The following is an 18,177-nucleotide window of genomic DNA, read 5'->3' as shown; positions in this document are numbered from 1 at the left end:
TTCTGTTCTTTCCACAATTTGTTTCCTTTTCGTTCTTTCCCTTCATCTGCAGGCCCTCACATGCATTCCCAATCTTCTTCCTTTTTATATTATATTTTATAAGTATCACCATGTTTAATTTCTCCTGTCATTTTCACCTTTACAGTTTCTCAGTCTGTTCCTGCCTCATAAAGGGACAAATGGAGGGCAAGTGCTGAAATTTGAAGTGCACTTCAGAGGTACCCTGAGTCAAACATGATTCCTTTAGTCTTGTGGGAATCACAGAAATAGGCAAGAACATGTATGGATCAGGGTGTAACTGATTTTACCTTACTGTATATTTCTTATTTTGTTAGATCTGTGGTTAAAGAGATTCAAAATGGTAGGAATGTATTGATTGAAAAAAAAATATGAGCATCACTGGAGAGGACAGGAGTGGGGAACCTGTGGCTTTTTGGATGTTGTTGAACTCCCATCAACTACAAGCATTCTAGTTAAATGTCAGGGATAATGGGAGCAAGATATGGCAGACATAGATTCCACAGACCAATTGTAGGCAGAGCGAGTGACACTAATAACTGAAGGTAACAGTTTATTAAGCACCAGAATAATCTTAAAACATTCTGACATTTTGCTTTTCAATTCATGGGGGAAATACCTATTTTTGATGTCTTACCTTTTTCCCACTTCACTGTATTAAGCTATCTTAAAAGCATTTAGATCAATTATGACTTAGGTGAATTATGAAGAGTTCAAATGCGTTTTGCGATTGTTATTTCTGTCGCTGTTGTATTACTAAACAGCTGCAACGTTTTTTATAGCTCAGTGCCGAAGAACTACCAGCACATCCTGGCCTTAGCATTTGCTGTAAAAGAGATCAATGAGAATCCCAAAATCTTGCCAAATATCTCTCTGGGATTCCACATCCTCAATAGCTACTACACTGCAAGGATGACCTATAAGGCCACCCTCAACCTGTTTTCCGCACAACGTAGATTTGTCCCCAATTTCAAAGGTCACAACAAGAAGAATCTAATAGCTCTCATTGGAGGAAGTATATCTGAAATCTCTGCTAATATGGCCATTGTTTCAGCAATTCAAAAGACTCCACAGGTAAGCTATATGTATGCAGATTTCAGAACTGTTGCATACCATATTGATTTCTGCCTAGCAATTTAAAAATGTTCCCATGATATTTTGGTTAACAGAGTGATTAAATATGAGCTAGACAATATCAAGTGGTAAATAACTTGTTTTAAAAAGGTTAGTCAAAGAGTACTCATCAACAGATCAAAATGCTCTAAAACTGGATTTCCTGCATCTAGGAACGTTAGGTGAAATGACATAGAAAAGCCATTGAATCTCTAGAATTCCAACATAAGCCATCTTCTTTTGATTCATATTGTTCCCCCCCCCCAGCTCACTTATGGATCATTTTTACCACCACAAGGATCCAAAATGCAATTCCCATTTTTGTACCAGATGGTCCCAAATGAAGTCCACCAGCAAATGGGAGTCATGAAGTTACTTCAGCATTTCAGATGGACATGGATTGGGCTCTTGGCTGTGGATGATGACAGAGGGGACAGGTTTTTGCAGACCGTTGTACCAATGCTTTCCCAGAATGGCATCTGTTATGACTTCATAGTAAGACTACCAAAATGGAATTATGTGGATAAGTTGATAGATTTACTTATACAGCAATGGCAAAGCTATGCAATGGTCGTTCAAAGAAAAAGCAATGTGTTTTTTGTATATGGAGAACCTCCATCCTTTCAGGTTGTGAGAACATTGCTGTTTCTAGCACCTTTCTTGTCTTTTCCATCTCTGGGAAAAGTATGGATTATTACATCCCACTGGGATTTTGCATCACTCTCTGTTCAGAAGATCTGGGATATTCAAACCTTCCATGGTTCCATATCATTGACGGTCCATTCAAATCAGCCATTAGGATTCCAAAGGTTCATTCAGATCATAAGACCTGCTTGGGCCAAAGGAGATGGTTTCATCCAGGACTTCTGGGAACAGGCATTCAGCTGTTCATTAAAAATGTCTAAGGGGCTGGAAGAAAAGAAGAACGAAACCTGCACTGGGGAGGAAAAGCTGGACAGCATTTCAGGGGTTTTGTTTGAAATGAAGATGACTGGCCATAGCTACAATGTCTACAATGCTGTCTATGCTGTGGCACATGCTTTACATGCAATATACAAATATAGCTCCAAACACATAACAATGATAAAAGGACACAGACTGGCAGTGCAAGATGTACAACCATGGCTGGTAATTTCATCTCAACACTTAAAAAAATGGGCTAGTTTATTATTCAGAGGTAAAGATAAATCTTAAGTCAGCCTTTAAAGAATCCATTGGTGGTTTTCTTCTTTTCTTTTTTGTTTTTCAATACAATTTGATACAAAGTGTTTCTTTAGCCACTCACTTAGAGGCAAATGTAGATGAATATCAATTGGAATTGTAAAGTCACCACCTGCCCCCAACCTCCCAAAATATATTTCAATGGGATGTCCATTGAAATACATTCAAGACTTAGCCATCTCTTTGTTCATATTCTTTTTTAATCTAGGTCCATAAGTTTCCAAGGAACATCATATTCAATAACACTGCTGGAGACTCTGTGTGTTTTGATGAAAATGGAGAGCTCGTTGTAGGTTTTGACGTTACAAACTGGGTGGTGTTCGCCAATGGCTCAATAACCAGAGTGAAAGTTGGAAGACTAGAACCTCAGGCTCCTCCTGACAAAGTGTTAACAATTAATGATGACCAAATTGTTTGGCATCAAAGCTTTAACCAGGTTAGACATAAAAGCCTGCTTCTCATGTGATGAATTGTGCAGGGTAGCATGTTTAAAGGAATAAATTACACTTTCCCCTCCTTTCTTGGTAAAGATGAAAAATGTGAATAGATTAAACTTGTTTATTTCACCTGCATTATCTTAATTCTTCAGTGCACTCATGATATATTTTTGATCTCATGTGTTCATTCCTTTCTTTTCTTCTCTTTAAAGAAGTCTTTCTCCCCAACAATGCCACTTGTTGTTTTATGATCAAAATATGTTAAATAATGTTGTTGCTAAAATAAAATAAAATAAAACACCTGGTTGTAGGGTTGCCAGACTCAATAGAGGACAGGACTTCTGTGCCTTTACTTGCCCTGGTCTCTTTTGAGTCTGGAAACCTTAAAGAGAAACCAGCAGACCCTTTGTTTAATTTCCAAGCAAAGGGTCTGCTGGTTTCTCTTTAAGGTTTCCAGACTCAAAAGAGAGCAGGGCAATTAAAGGCACAGAAGTCCTGTCCTCTATTGAGTCTGGCAACCCTACCTGGTTGTGTTCCCCTACTAATGCTATTAAAATACACCCAGATCATGTGATCTCTGGAAGCCAAAGCAGGTCAGCTTTACAGAGCTCTACCATGACTTGATAAAACCCAGCTGGATGAGATTGTCCCAGGCTGGAAAATACATTGGATGGCTAAGGGAGATCTTATTTTATGCCCCTGCAAAACTTATGTCAGCCAGAGAAACTGAAATTCTTGTCTGTCTTTCATTCCAAAATTAAAGAGAATTCTGGTTGAGGCAGGTATTTTAAAAGCGCTTGAAGTTTTGGGGGAATTAATTGGCACCTCTTCTGCCACCAGGGACCCAGGTGGCACTGTGGGTTAAACCACAGAGTCTAGGGCTTGCTGATCAGAAGTTTGGCGGTTCGAATCCCTGCAATGGGGTGAGCTCCCATTGCTCGGTCCCAGCTCCTGCCCACCTAGCAGTTCGAAAGCACATCAAAGTGCAAGTAGATAAATAGAGACCGCTCCGGCAGGAAGGTAAACAGAGTTTCTGTGCGCTGCTCTGGTTTGCCAGAAGCAGCTTTGTCATGCTGGCCACATGACCCGGAAGCTGTCTGCGGACAAACGCTGGCTCCCTCGGCCTATAGAGCGAGATGAGCGCGGCAGCCCCAGAGTCGGACACGACTGGACCTGATGGTCAGGGGCCCCTTTACCTTTACCTTCTGCCATCGGTCAATGTGAACAGCCTACTATATGGAGGTTTCAAGAAACACTAATCATCCTTCATACTTCTGTACAGGTGCTGCCGCTCTCAGTGTGCAATGACTACTGCTATCCTGGATACAGCAGGAAAAAGAAGGAGGGGGAGAAATTTTGCTGCTACGATTGTGCTTTATGTCCAGAAGGGATGGTCTCAGGCCAGAAGGGTAAGAGACATAACATACAATGATATCAAGGAATGTTGGTAATGCAACATACTTATCATGCACTCATTTGAAGAATGTGCAACCTTTGCATGTGTATATAAGGTGGCTCCCATATGTTTATCTCTTGAATAATCTAGGGTTCACTGGTTTTAAAGAGCAGCAAGCAACTAATCAATAGGAGTATAGCATCTAGATCAAGGGAAGTAATTATACCACTGTATTCTGCTCTGTTCAGACCTCACCTGGAGTACTGTGTCCAGTTCTGGGCACCACAGTTCAAGAAGGATACAGACAAGCTGGAACGTGTCCAGAAGAGGGCAACCAAAATGGTCAAAGGCCTGGAAACGATGCCTTATGAGGAACAGTTTAGGGAGCTGGGTATGTTTAGCCTGGAGAAGAGAAGGTTAAGGGGTGATATGATAGCCATGTTCAAATATATAAAAGGATGTCATATAGAGGAGGGAGAAAGATTGTTTTCTGCTGCTCCAGAGAAGTGGACACGGAGCAATGGATTCAAACTACAAGAAAGAAGATTCCACCTAAACATTAGGAAGAACTTCCTAACAGTAAGAGCTGTTCGACAGTGGAATTTGCTGCCAAGGAGTGTGGTGGAGTCTCCTTCTTTGGAGGTCTTTAAGCAGAGGCTTGATAGGCATATGTCAAGAATGCTTTGATGGTGTTTCCTGCTTGGCAGGGGGTTGGACTGGATGGCCCTTGTGGTCTCTTCCAACTCTATGATTCTATGATTCTAATCAAAAAGAGACAATTCATTAAAGATACAGGAAATATAAAAACTGTCAGCTCCATGACAGGCCAAATGCTTCTTAAAATAAAAAGAGAAGATGGGGCAAAGCAGGCCTCCCTCTGCCACTTAAATATGGCTACTGATATGCCCATCCTATGTCTCACCCAATCATATCTCAAACACAATGAGAAACTCTCCAGGAAATTGTAATGCATGCAATTACATTGATCTGCGCTTTAAAAAAAATTAATAATAATAATAACAAACACTTAGAGCTCTTCCTTTTTCCCCCCCAGACATGGACTCCTGTGTCAATTGTCCAGAAGATCAGTATCACAACAAGGACCAAACTCAATGCATTCCCAAAGTTCTAAGCTACCTCTCTTACAAAGATGAATTGGGGATTGTCTTGGCTATCTTAAACATTTCTTTCTCTTTCATCACAATAACAATACTTCAAACTTTTATGAAACACAAGGACACTCCCATAGTCAAAGCCAACAACTGGACTCTCACTTACACACTCCTCATCTCCCTCCTCCTCTGTTTCCTCTGCTCTTTGCTCTTCATTGGCCAGCCTGGAAAGGTGGCCTGTTTTCTCCGACAAATCATTTTTGGCATGGTGTTCTCTGTGGCCCTTTCTACCATTTTGGCAAAGACTATCACTGTGGTTCTGGCATTTATGGCAACCAAACCAGGATCTAAGATAAGAAAATGGGTGGGGAAAGGACTGACAAATTCTATTGTCCTTTCCTGCACCTTTATTCAAACTAATATATGTGCTATTTGGTTAAGTATTTACCCTCCATTCCCAGATGTGGACATGCATTCATTGAAGTGGGAAATCATACTGGAATGTAATGAGGGTTCAGTTACCATGTTTTACTGTGTCCTCAGTTATCTTGGCTTCCTGGCCATTGTCACCTTCATTGTGGCTTTCCTAGCCAGGAAATTGCCTGACAGTTTCAATGAGGCCAAATTTATAACTTTCAGCATGTTGGTGTTTTGTAGTGTTTGGTTATCATTTGTACCAACCTACCTAAGCACCAAAGGAAAATACATGGTGGCTGTGGAGATCTTCTCCATCCTGTCCTCTAGTGCTGGATTACTGGGTTGCATCTTTTTCCCTAAATGCTACATAATTGTCTTGAGGCCTGAGCTAAATAGTAGAGAACGTATAATGAAAAGAAAAGTATGAGAAAAAAAAATCTAACTTCATCTTTTAATGAAGACACATTTTATTGTTTTATTTTATTATTATGTCCCCTGAATTATGCTCATGCACATCTTGACCTCTGATGCTTGTTACCTTGCTTAGTCCCCAAGAGGGAAAATGACCTTGAGGGCCAGGATAGGATAGCATGCAACAGCTGCAGCTCCAATGAGAATGGAAAATGTCCATGAGATCTCTCCTCCTTCCTCCATGACTATATGTAAAGTAAATAAGATGCTGCCGATATAGTGACGCCATGCTGTTTTCCTCCAGGGTTCATGGGGGAGGATACACAGTACAACTCCTCTTTGTCATTCCTGGCTGAATTGACACAATGCAGAAAACATTTTGTTCTATTTACAGGGTACAGTGGTACCTCTACTTATGAATGTAATGTGTTCTCAATGCATATTCGTAAGTCGAAAAAATTTGTAAGTCAGATCCCATAGGAATGCATTGGGAGAAAAAAATTGTAAGTCGAAGCAACCCTATCTAAAAATTCATAAGTAGAAAAAATCCTATCTAAACCGCATCCAAGATGCCGGACGGAGCTCCATTCGTAAGCAGAAACATTTGTAAGTAGAAACATTCGTAAGTAGAGGTGCCACTGTATTTGAAGACTTCTACTGGGAAAACAAAGCAATTAAATTGACTTGGAGCTGGTTGGAAATGTGTCTCCTTATTGTATGAAATATCTTTTCCCCCCTTCTATCTTTTTCTCACACCTGACTAGTTGAGGTCACACCTGACTAGTTAACGACTCACACCCTGGCCAGCACTTCTTTAATCTCCTACCTTCGGGCAGGAAATACAGAAGTATAGTCAGCCACACCAACAGGTTAAAGAACAGATTTTATCTGTGGGCTGTTGGGCTGCCGAATGGAAAAAAATAGTGGTGCAATTTACTTCCGACAAGCACACAGAGTGCAAACAAGACTGAGTGTATGTTGGGGGGGGGCTCATTTAATTTCACTGCACACAGGTGGTGTAGTGACAATAAAGGTTTTGTTGTAGTAGTAGTAGTAGTAGTAGTATATGTGTTTGCATAAAATGATGCTTCCAACCAGTCCAATGGCAGCATAGAAAAGCACTATTAGGGGAATGTGTATGCCCATTCTAACTAGACATTCATATAGCGATCAGAATGGGAAGGGCTCCCCATCTCCCTCCAACTATATATATATAAATGTAGGCATTTCACATGCGGAGGTCACAGCCTTTCTCCATAACTGTTGAACCGTAATGTAACAAATTTGGCCACAACGTTCCATGCCCATCAGAGAGGGATCTGGCATTAATTTTTTTTCAAAAAACCACACTTTTCACATCTAAAATAATGATTAAACACACAAAAAAATGGTGCCCAAATTAGACGTCACTACCAGAAGCTTTGAAAACTCCAGCAGCATCCAATAGAAAGGCAGATCGCACCCTGCCACCTCCAAAGCTGCACGGCCAGATGACATCACAAAATTCCACAGCAACCAACTGAAAACAGTCCTTTTGCAGCAACAAGGCCCAGCTTTTTCAATAGGCCGCAGCATTGCCAAGCAGGGAAAACTGAGTAGGCAGCACCATTCAGTAGGCCACAGGCAAAAACAAACAGAATAGGGCCTTTCACAATGGGGGGGGGGCACACGGATGAGGCACAACAAAGAGAGGGGGGAACACATAGCCATGGGAGGGGAGTACCCTGAGTCAGCCAAAACAGTGGGGGGTGGGTTGGGACAGGGAAAACTGAGGAGGCCGCAGCATTGCCCCGCAGGGAAAACTGAGTAGGCCTCACCTTTACCCAGTAGGCCACAGGCAACAACAAACAGAATATGAGGCACAACAACGGGAGAGGGGGCTCACAGGGATGAGGCACAACAAAGGGAGGGGGAAAACACATAGCCATGGGACCCTGAGTCAGCCAAAGCAGTGGGGCATGGGGACATTTTCAGGAACACGCGTGGGTGGGGGAGTCTTATTTTTGAAACTTACAGTAGGGGAGTCAGGTTTGGGACAGGGCAGGTGAGGGGACTCTGAAGGGAGACTCTGACGGTCAATTTAACAGAAAAAGGTCAGTTTAACACAAAAACCCACAGCAATGCGTGGCCGGGCCAGCTAGTATTATATATAAAGTAAAGACTCTGACAGTATAGTGATTGTGTCTTATTCAATAAGGAATCGTGGGGGTTTTCATTCAACTCTATGTCTGTTTTCTAAGGATGGTGAGAGTTGAATTACAATCCTGATGACCCCTGGAAGACCCCTGACCTATTTATCTACTTGCACTTTTGACGAGCTTTCAAACTGCTAGGTGGGCAGGAGCTGGGACCAAACAACGGGAGCTCAACCCATCTTAGGGATTCGAACTGCCGACCTTCCAATCAGCAAGCCCTAGGCTCATTGGTTTAAACTTTAGACCACAGTGCCACCCGCGTCCCCCACTGTTAGTTGGGAGTGGCTAAATTTAACTTCACTTCTGAACAAAAGCAGCCTAGTCATACCATGCTTTGAGCCACTTTGTTCTGTTTATCGCTCAGAGAGGGTGTATATTTCAAAGGTATAAAATATTCCTAGCAGCTTCCTAATACATGATGCAACTTTTAAGGGCAATGGCCTTCTCAGGAAGTGATCATCATCTCTATCATTATCAAAATTACTGGTTTCCAGCCTCTTACACAAAGGACATTAAGAGCCTATTAACACGACAAACAATCACCATCATTTGGGGTTCCGGGGAGTTATGAAATCCTCATATTGTTCAGAGCTGGGCATAAGCATAGTCAGGGCTCTGTATACTTTTGCATAATCATTTCACCATAATATAGCTTATATTCCATTGGACAGAATGTATTGCATTATTAACTACAAGACCAGGATACTGGTACGCAGATTTCCTACAAGGTCATTTAAGGAAGGCTGGAGTAAAACTGGTAATAGCTACATATGATGCTGTAGTTGAAAACACGGGGAACTTCTACATGTGTAAGAAAGGTTTTCTCAACAGGATCATGCTGGTGGTTGTGTTGCTGCTTGTACTGCTGTGTCATACTGTATGCAAGACAAATTCAATTAATTGCAGTATATATGATGATCCTCTCCCTATTCTTCATGAATTTTACCAGCCAGGAGACCTTCTCATTGGGGAGATTGTTTCTCAAGCCTTCTTCCTCTATAATAATCTTTCTTTCACGGAACAGCCTACACAGGTTGCAATTAATGAACCCATGTAAGTCATTATTTCTTTTCTCTAACTCTCTCTGGTTTGGAAAAATGCTCAGTCCATTAAAACTGGGGGGGGGGGCATCAATATGCAGCACTGTGCTTAAGTTGTTTTTAGTTTCTGGCATGAGAAAAGTGACATTCAGGAATATTTGAGCTTGGTTTAAAAAAATATTTAGTTTAATTTTTTATTGATTTTTTTTTGGGGGGGGGAATGGTTTAGAAAAATATTTTATTTTTCTTCACCCCTGCAGTTTGCCCACTCTATTTCCATATTACACACAGACAGCATCAGGGATGGTGCTGAAACTTAACAACATACTGGAAAGGGGCCCAGAACCAAATATTATGCCATAAGAAGGTAATGGTTATGAGTCACACATTTGCAAACACTATCTGGTCCCCCTTGTCCATAATTTTATGTGCAAATGTGCACTAATAACATAGCATATGGATGGAAATGTGTGTGTGTGTTGCAATAATATGTGTTTCTTTAACTTTAACCAATTATAGTAATAAGTGCATTATAGTACAGGTGCCCAAATGTGTTCTTGAAATGCTTTCATAGTATTGTATATATCTCATTTGACTGAATCTTAGTACAGAGTTCCCAGTGATAGGAATGTATTGATTGAAACAATATGAATGTTACTGGAAAAAATATAGTATTTGGGGGGCAGTGACACTGAAAGATCTTCCCCACAATGTTCTTGAATGTTAGATTTATTTTCATAGTAGGAAACAAAATTAAGTTTTGGTAGGTGAAAAACAACTTAAGTTTTCCATGACTAGGAACTAATTAATATGTGACTTGATCTGTAGGCTAGCCACTCTTTTTGTAATTGTTTTCAGACTCAGGAAAATATATTTGCACTCTGTTCCAATCAAGTGCTGTGGGATTCTGAATTTTGAGGGTATAAGCTTATTTCAACTTTTTTCGTATTACTTTTAGCTTTCTTTTAAAACACTTGCTATAACATTTTATCTTGTGTATATGTGTTGTTCTATATTCATCTTAATTTGCTTTGATGTTTTAGAGTGTGCAGACTAATTCAGTAACTTCTATTCCATTCTATTATATTCTGTGGTTTTAACCAAATATTGATTTTAAAAGCGGGCAGGTGAATGATAATGATGAGTACAAATTCATTATTGCTGCTGCTCTTTGGTCTTCTTCTTCTTCTTCTTCTTCTTCTTCTTCTTCTTCTTCTTCTTCTTCTTCTTCTTCTTCATTAAACAGCAGTCTCTTTTTACAGTTCAGTGCCCAAGAACTACCAGCACATCCTGGCCTTAGCATTTGCTGTCAAGGAGATCAATGAGAATCCCAGTATCCTATCAAATATCTCTCTGGGATTCCGCATCCTCAATAGCTACTACACTGCAAAGATGACATATAAGGCTACCCTGAGCCTGCATTCCACCCAGCATAGGTTTGTCCCCAACTTCAGGGGTCACAAGCAGAACAATCTGATAGCTCTCATTGGAGGATGCATCTCTGAAATCTCTGCCAACGTTGCCATAATTTCAGCAATTTGCAAGACTCCACAGGTAAGCTATGTATATGTGGGTATGGAGATTTTGCAACAGTTTAGATTTCAGCAAAGAATTTGATGACATTCCTCATGATATCTTGGTTAGCCAACTGGTTATACAAAGACTAGATGCCAATGCCATCATGTGGATTCAGAAGTCAATGGAAAATTATAGTGGGTATTCATCAATGGCTCCTCATCAACCTGGAATGTGATTTACAATTGGGTGTCACAGGAATCTGTCCCTGGTCCTGTATAGTTTAAGAATCCCCCCTCCAAAAATAAAAATTCTGTAATTGTCATACATAAATAATACATTGTGGGAATAAAATAATCCAGCTATCAAGATTTTTCAACCTTTACAGTGGTCCCTCGACTTACGAATTTAATCCATTCCGAATGCACATTCGTAGGTCAAAAAGTTTGTAAGTCGAAAAAAGCGGTTTCCCATAGGAATGCATTGGAAATGGAAAAAATCGTAAGTTGAGTAAACTGCATCTAGAATTCGTAAGTCAAACAAAACCCCATCTAAACTGCAACGGTTTTCCTTTTGGATGTTGGAAAAAAACGTAAGCGTGCGGCCATTTTTTTTCATTCGTAACTTGAAATTTCGTAAGTTGAGTACTTCATAAGTCGAGGGACCACTGTACTTAATTTATACTTCCCTATATTTTCCTGAAAACATCTATCCCAACCCTCAACAAATGAGTTGTGGCTTTACACAAAGATTTTATAATAGCCAAACTTTTTCTCTCTGATCAAAATGACAGTAAACACATAGATTTTTTTGATGTGTAATGTACCCCACCGATTCAATCAGTGACCTAGTTCGTGTATCACACTAAGCCAAAGTTAAGTAATAGTTTGTTAAATAAACCACAAGTCATCACACAGACAGTCTAACAACCCTTAGCTTGTTTCATGAGAGTTCGGCTTACTTTTCTCCCCACCTACTTTGTACTCCCTGCCTAATATTTATCTCAGTGCTTTTGTAGCACCCTACAACTGTTTTTGTTTCATTGTGTCCACATGTGTCTTCCCATTGGCTGGATGAAAGAGGAAGGATATAGAAATATAGAGGGACGTGGGTGCTGCTGTGGTGTAAACCAGGGATGTCCAACAGGTCGATTGGGATCGACTGGTCGATCCCCAGGAGGCTGCTGTCGTTATCTGTCGATCACGGGGTCCTTTTCCTTTGCTTTTGTCTAAGAGCACCTGCCCCGCCCCCTCTCCCCTCCCTGCCTTTTATCCTGTTTCGTGGAACGAAGAACGGAGTTTTCGCAGCGATAAAATGGGGCATTTCCGGTCTGTAAAAATAGCTCAACCACCACTTTGACTTGAACCCCAATAAAATGGGGCATTTACCCTCTTTAAAAAAGCTAGATCACCTCCAGTTTATAACTCTGCAAGTAGATCGCAGTCTCCTGGAAGTTGGCCACCCCTGGTCTAAACCACTGAGCCTCTTGGGCTTGCCGATCAGAAGGTAGGCAGTTTGAATCCCCGTGACGGAGTGAGCTCTGTTCCAGCTCCTGCCAACCTAGCAGTTCAAAAGCATGCCAGTACAAGTAGATAAATAGGTACCACTGTGGCAGGAACGTAAATGGTATTTCCATGCACTCTGGTTTCTGTCATGGTGTTCCATTGTGCCAAAAGTGGTTTAGTCATGCTGGCCACATGACCTGGAAAGCTGTCTGTGAACAAACACCAGCTCCTTCGGCCTGAAAGCGAGATGAGTGCCGCAACCCCATAGTCACCTTTGACTGGACTTAACTGTCCAGGGGTCCTTTACCTTTACATTTACAGAAATCTTCTGGGTCTGTGGGAATTGCAAGTGGTCTGCAAAAAAGAAAAGGAATTTGGAGGTGGAGGACTCATGTCATTTCAAGACCCCATGAACCAAAGCTTGAAACCTGTCATCTAAGAGGATGAAGTGTGGGACTGTGTATGGGGGAGGGGGGAATGTACTAAGAAGAGTCATTGTGCTGCTGGTTCTTCTAACATCACCCAACATTGTGTGTCTGCACCATTTTGTAGTTATGTCACTTTTAACGCCCTTTTAAATGTAGCAGCCATTATGCCATAGCTCCATCTTATGCTATGCCACACTGCCACAGCAGTCATTCTGTGACTAAATTTGCCCAATTAAAGTGGAGTCCATTGCACTACCACAAAAGATCTTTTTGCAGTTAGTAAAGTGATGGGAAAGTCATTGAAAAGTGTGGGATGAACATATAAATCATTTACATGGATGACATGTAAACCATCCCCTAAGCAAATCAGGATGAGATTGGAATGAATGCACAATCTATTGTAACTTCCCTACTAACAAATCAGAACTAATGGTCAATAAATAATGGACATAGTCTAACTACTGTGTAGCCTTGTTCAAGTAAGTCAGGATAAATGCTTAATAGAAACAACAGTCATTTCATTATCTTCAGATTATTGGTTATTTCTTCTTCTAAGTGTGCTATTTTATGTAATGACTTCTTGTTTTAAATGAATCGAGCACATAATAATAATTAATAAAATAAGATGGGATTTTATTTATCATGATGTATGTTGTATTTTTCTGTTGTGAACTGCCCTGGGATCTACAGATGAAGGGCTGTATACAAATTTAATTAATTAATTAATTAATTTAATAAATAAAAATTATTAATAATAATTGTAATTCATGGCTACAGGACACACACATACCCCACCTACCCAGTGTTTCTAAGATTTTGCATTCTCCTCTAAATTCTCTGAAAAATGCTTATACGTTTTATTTCAGCTTACTTACGGCTCATTCTTGCCACTACAAGTTTCCAAAATGCTATTCCCATTTTTGTACCAGATGGTCCCAAATGAATCCCACCAACACATTGGAGTTGTGCTATTACTTCAACATTTTGGATGGACATGGGTTGGTGTTTTTGCTGTGGATGATGACAAAGGGGACCAGTTTTTACAGACAATGGTGCCAATTCTTTCCCAAAATGACATCTGTTATGCCTTCATAGTAAGACTGCCAAAATGGAGCTATGTGGAAGAGTTGATAAACTTGATTTTAGAGCAATGGAAAACTTATGTAACTGTAACTGAGAAAAGAGCCAATGTAATCTTTGTATATGGAGAACCTCCATCCTTCCAGGTTCTGAGGATATTGCTGTTCCTAGCACCATTCTTGGCATGGCCACCTCTGGGAAAAGTATGGATTATTACATCCCACTGGGATTTTGCATCTCTCTCTGTTCAGAAGATCTGGGATATTCAAACATTTCATGGCTCCATATCATTCACAGTTCATTCAAAGGAGCCTTTAGGATTCCAAAAGTTCATTCAGATCGTAAGACCTGCCTGGGCCAAAGGAGATGGTTTCATCCAGGACTTCTGGGAACAGGCATTCAGCTGTTCATTAAAAATGTCTAAGGGGCAGGAGGGAAAGGAGAATGAAACCTGCACTGGGGAGGAAAAGCTGGACAGAATTTCAGGGGTTTTGTTTGAAATGAAGATGACAGGCCACAGCTACAATGTCTACAATGCTGTCTATGCTGTGGCACATGCTTTACATGCAATATACAAATTCAGTTCTAAACATAGAAGAATGTCTGAGGGAGAAGAACAAGGATTTCAGAATATGCAACCATGGCTGGTAATTACAGCTCAATACATTTTAACATTTTCTCCTTTGTTTCTGCAAATGCCCATGAAACCAAATCGATGGAAATGAAATGTTAAATTATAGACACCACATATGGTGTTTATACACTGTGATACACAAAATAATTTCAAGATTTAGGTTACCCTCTGTTCATATTGCCTTTCAATCTAGGTTCATCGCTTTCTAAGGAGTATCTTCTTCAACAACTGTGTTGGAGATACTGTGCATTTTAATGACAATGGAGAATTAGTTGCTGGTTTTGATATTACAAACTGGGTGATTTTACCCAATGGTTCATTGGCTAGAATCAAAGTTGGAAAACTGGATCCTCAGGCTCCTTCAGGCAACAAGTTAACCATTCATGATGACCAAATTGTCTGGCATCAGAGCTTTAACCAGGTGAGACATAGCTGCACATGTTTGACTATGTAAGTTTAGTTTTAGCAACCCATCTTTCCCAATGATTTTCAGCTGCTGAATGATAAAACTTTTTAAAATCATAATTCCTTCTCCATAGTTCTTCAAACTGCAGCTTTATAAAGTCAAACTGGTCTACTATATTAGTATTGAACCATAGGCCTGATGAAGCATGCAGTAGATCTTTTACCTCACAGATTCATCTTTAAATTCATATTTAAAACAAGGAACCAGGAAACCCTGCCTCCCCAATAATACACTTCTTGTATTGTTGTTTGATCATTTAAGCCAATTTTTATCCTTTTTTAAATATCTCATTACTTTCCAGCTTTAAATCTGATAAAATGCCACAGAACTTCTTTTTTGTTTTGTGAAATGTTTTAGCTGTTGTTGTTTGGAAGAAAAGAAGGTCTAATCTCTTAGAGCCAGGCTTACTTTTACAGTCTGTGACCCCACGTGGGGTTGAATAGGTGGCAAAAGGAAATTTACTGGCGAATTTATTTTCAGTGGATTACTCCTGCATCCTATTAACAGTCAACTATTCTTAAGATGAGACTATCTAACCTGCATAATTCCATGTAGGTGCTGCCTGTTTCTGTGTGCAATGATCATTGCTATCCTGGCAGCAGCCGAAAAAAGAGGGAAGGAGAGTTATTCTGCTGCTATGATTGTGCTCCATGCTCAGAAGGGATGATCTCTGACCAGAAGGGTAGGTGGCATAAAGAACAAACATATGGCCAAATTTCTAGAATGCAACATTGGAGATGGTTGGGTATTTCTTTGGATTATTTGTATCTCTTGAACATATACTGTATGAAGGCAGTTTAAATGTGCAACTTAAGAGTGAGGGTAAATTTTTTATAAAAGACTTAAAAGATCATTAAAAAGCGCCAAGAGGAAGCAAGGCAGGCCTCCCTTGGAAGGGATTTTCACACCCACCAAAAAAGATCATTCAGATGGATCTAACCCAATCATATCTGAAAAGTCAAAATCCTCTCTGGCAGAATTTAATGCATGGATCGATTCATGTGGAATTATATAGTCATTTTGATAATATGTCCCTACAATGTTAAAAGACGTTGAAATTCACCACCCAGTTATTTGAATTTGGCCCTGGAAATGGCCAAAGACAGTGAAGCTGTTTTAAGAGGACAGACATATTCTCCCATTAAAAAATTCTGGTCAAGGCACTAGCTTCTACATTGTTGAATGTGTGTAAGGCAGCCCCAACGAGACCATATTGCAAGAATCCCATCTCAATATAACCAGGACATGTATCCATCACTATGGTCATATTCATGAGAGAAAAGGGGGGTGGGGTTGATTGAAGCAACAGGTACTCCACCCAAAACTGGGCGGGCACACAACACACCTGTCTCTGGCAGCCACCAAGAGCAAAATTATTTAAATGCTATACATACAATTTAGCAAAAAAATTCCAAGGGATGGTTTGTGCAATCTGTGTAGGCTGTGGGCAAACCTGCTTTTCATTGGTTCTCCTTCTTGGCTGAATTCAGAACTGTGTCTCACATTCCTCTCTAAGCTGAGAAGGTTGGACCAAGTTGTGTCAAGGAGCTATTTTCTCCTTGCTGCAGCATTCCCAACCTATGGCCTCATGGGATATATGACTCTTCCTTGTTTGTTTCTTTGTTTCTTTGTTGTTTAAATAACAGCAAAAATGCATTTCTTCCAAATACATTTGCTTTCGTATGTTAGTTCGTTTCATGGCTCGTCATGCGTGATAGGACATTTACTTCATCTCTGAGCCACCATCATATTGTGTTCTCAAGCACTGTTTCCTCTGGACACAGTTGGTGGGCCTCAAGAATCTGGGGAAATGAAGAAGTTTCTATTAGTGTGAGTTATACCCATCAAGCCTTTAAATAGATGGTTGGAGATAAAAAAGTATTTTATATCCAAAAGACCCAGTCTCTGATTTTTTTCGTTAAGTCTAGATTCTCATTCTTATATTCGCCAAAAATAATTTTCCAGTCACTTGGATTCAGACTGTGCTAGTGACACATGCACTAAGGACTGAGAAAGAATGGCATTAAAATGATATAGTGATCAAGAGTTTTCAGGGGGGTGGACTCTTAGCTATGTACAGTGCCACTTCACTATAATCCACATGACCTTTGTGAAACCAAGATTAAACAAAATGATGCATACTTTGACATTACTGGACTCTCTTAGAGTTTGTCAAATAATTACAAAATGTGGGGGGGGGGTGTTTCACTCTGTGCAAAAGTTATTTCTTTTTGATAAATGTTTTTGAAAATCTTGAAATACTTAAAACATTACTTCCTTTTTTCAGACATGGACACCTGTGTCAATTGCCCTGAAGATCAGTATCCCAATAAGGACCAAACTGAGTGCATTCCAAGGGTCCCAAACTATCTCACTTACAAAGAAACTTTAGGGATCATCTTAGCTATCTTGATTATTTCTTTCTCTTTGATCACAGTTTTAATACTGGGGACTTTTAGGAAGCACAACGAGACTCCCATTGTCAAAGCCAACAATCAGACCCTCACTTACACCCTCCTCATCAGCCTCCTCCTTTGCTTCCTTTGTTCTTTGCTTTTCATTGGACAGCCTGGAATGGTGACCTGCCTTCTCCGACAGACAATTTTTGGCATTGTGTTCTCTGTGGCCCTTTCCAGCGTTTTAGCAAAAACCATCACTGTGGTTCTGGCATTCATGGCAACCAAACCAGGATCCAGGATGAGAAAATGGGTTGGGAAAGGACTAGCAAATTCAATTGTCCTTTCCTGCTTCTCTATTCAAGCTGGTAGTTGCACAGTTTGGCTATTTGTTTCTCCTCCATTCCCAGATGTGGACACACAGTCATTGGATGGGGAAATCATCCTGGAATGTAATGAGGGTTCACCTATCATGTTTTACTGTGTCTTGGGCTATATGGGTTTCCTGGCCATTGTCAGCTTCATAGTTGCTTTCCTGGCTAGGAAGTTACCTGACAGTTTCAATGAAGCCAAATTCATCACTTTCAGCATGTTGGTGTTTTGCACTGTTTGGTTATCCTTTGTTCCAACTTACCTGAGCACCAAAGGAAAATACATGGTGGCTGTGGAGATCTTCTCCATCCTGTCCTCTAGTGCCGGATTACTGGGTTGCATCTTTTCCCCAAAATGCTATATCATTGTGCTGAGCCCTGAACTGAACAACAGGGAGCAGCTAATAAGGGGGAGAAAATGA

General features: G+C 40.4%; 3 protein-coding genes across 3 annotated transcripts; all 3 read left to right on the top strand.

Annotated features, from left to right (window-relative positions):
* The first annotated feature begins 735 nt into the window (after window positions 1-735).
* On the top strand, window positions 736-6,141 carry LOC148683942 (vomeronasal type-2 receptor 26-like). The gene is made up of 5 exons (XM_088654666.1): window positions 736-1,092; window positions 1,399-2,259; window positions 2,561-2,788; window positions 4,072-4,198; window positions 5,240-6,141. Exons 1-5 carry the CDS (start codon window positions 736-738, stop codon window positions 6,139-6,141), a joined length of 2,475 nt encoding a protein of 824 aa, XP_088510792.1.
* A 2,984-nt stretch (window positions 6,142-9,125) lies between these two features.
* On the top strand, window positions 9,126-10,977 carry LOC148683941 (vomeronasal type-2 receptor 26-like). The gene is made up of 2 exons (XM_088654665.1): window positions 9,126-9,373; window positions 10,623-10,977. Exons 1-2 carry the CDS (start codon window positions 9,126-9,128, stop codon window positions 10,975-10,977), a joined length of 603 nt encoding a protein of 200 aa, XP_088510791.1.
* A 387-nt stretch (window positions 10,978-11,364) lies between these two features.
* Window positions 11,365-18,177, top strand: LOC118077511 (vomeronasal type-2 receptor 116-like). The gene is made up of 5 exons (XM_035101120.3): window positions 11,365-11,376; window positions 13,675-14,535; window positions 14,716-14,943; window positions 15,544-15,670; window positions 17,276-18,177. The coding sequence occupies exons 1-5, from the start codon at window positions 11,365-11,367 to the stop codon at window positions 18,175-18,177; spliced, it is 2,130 nt and encodes a 709-aa protein (XP_034957011.2).

The sequence above is a fragment of the Zootoca vivipara genome, chromosome 12 (genome assembly GCF_965207765.1).
Source record: "Zootoca vivipara chromosome 12, rZooViv2.hap1.1, whole genome shotgun sequence".
NCBI lineage: Eukaryota > Metazoa > Chordata > Lepidosauria > Squamata > Lacertidae > Zootoca > Zootoca vivipara.
The sequence above is the reverse complement of the archived record's forward strand: the minus strand, read 5'-3'. Positions and strand labels throughout refer to the sequence as shown.

Coding starts and splice junctions, on each gene's coding strand:
- LOC148683942 (XM_088654666.1), top strand. CDS start 736: ATGCGTTTTGCGATTGTTATTTCTGTCGCTGTTGTATTACTAAACAGC. Junction 2,260..2,560: donor AAGATGTACAACCATGGCTG/GTAATTTCATCT, acceptor TTTTTAATCTAG/GTCCATAAGTTTCCAAGGAA. Junction 2,789..4,071: donor GGCATCAAAGCTTTAACCAG/GTTAGACATAAA, acceptor ACTTCTGTACAG/GTGCTGCCGCTCTCAGTGTG.
- LOC148683941 (XM_088654665.1), top strand. CDS start 9,126: ATGTGTAAGAAAGGTTTTCTCAACAGGATCATGCTGGTGGTTGTGTTG. Junction 9,374..10,622: donor GTTGCAATTAATGAACCCAT/GTAAGTCATTAT, acceptor CTCTTTTTACAG/TTCAGTGCCCAAGAACTACC.
- LOC118077511 (XM_035101120.3), top strand. Junction 14,944..15,543: donor GGCATCAGAGCTTTAACCAG/GTGAGACATAGC, acceptor AATTCCATGTAG/GTGCTGCCTGTTTCTGTGTG. Junction 15,671..17,275: donor GATGATCTCTGACCAGAAGG/GTAGGTGGCATA, acceptor TCCTTTTTTCAG/ACATGGACACCTGTGTCAAT.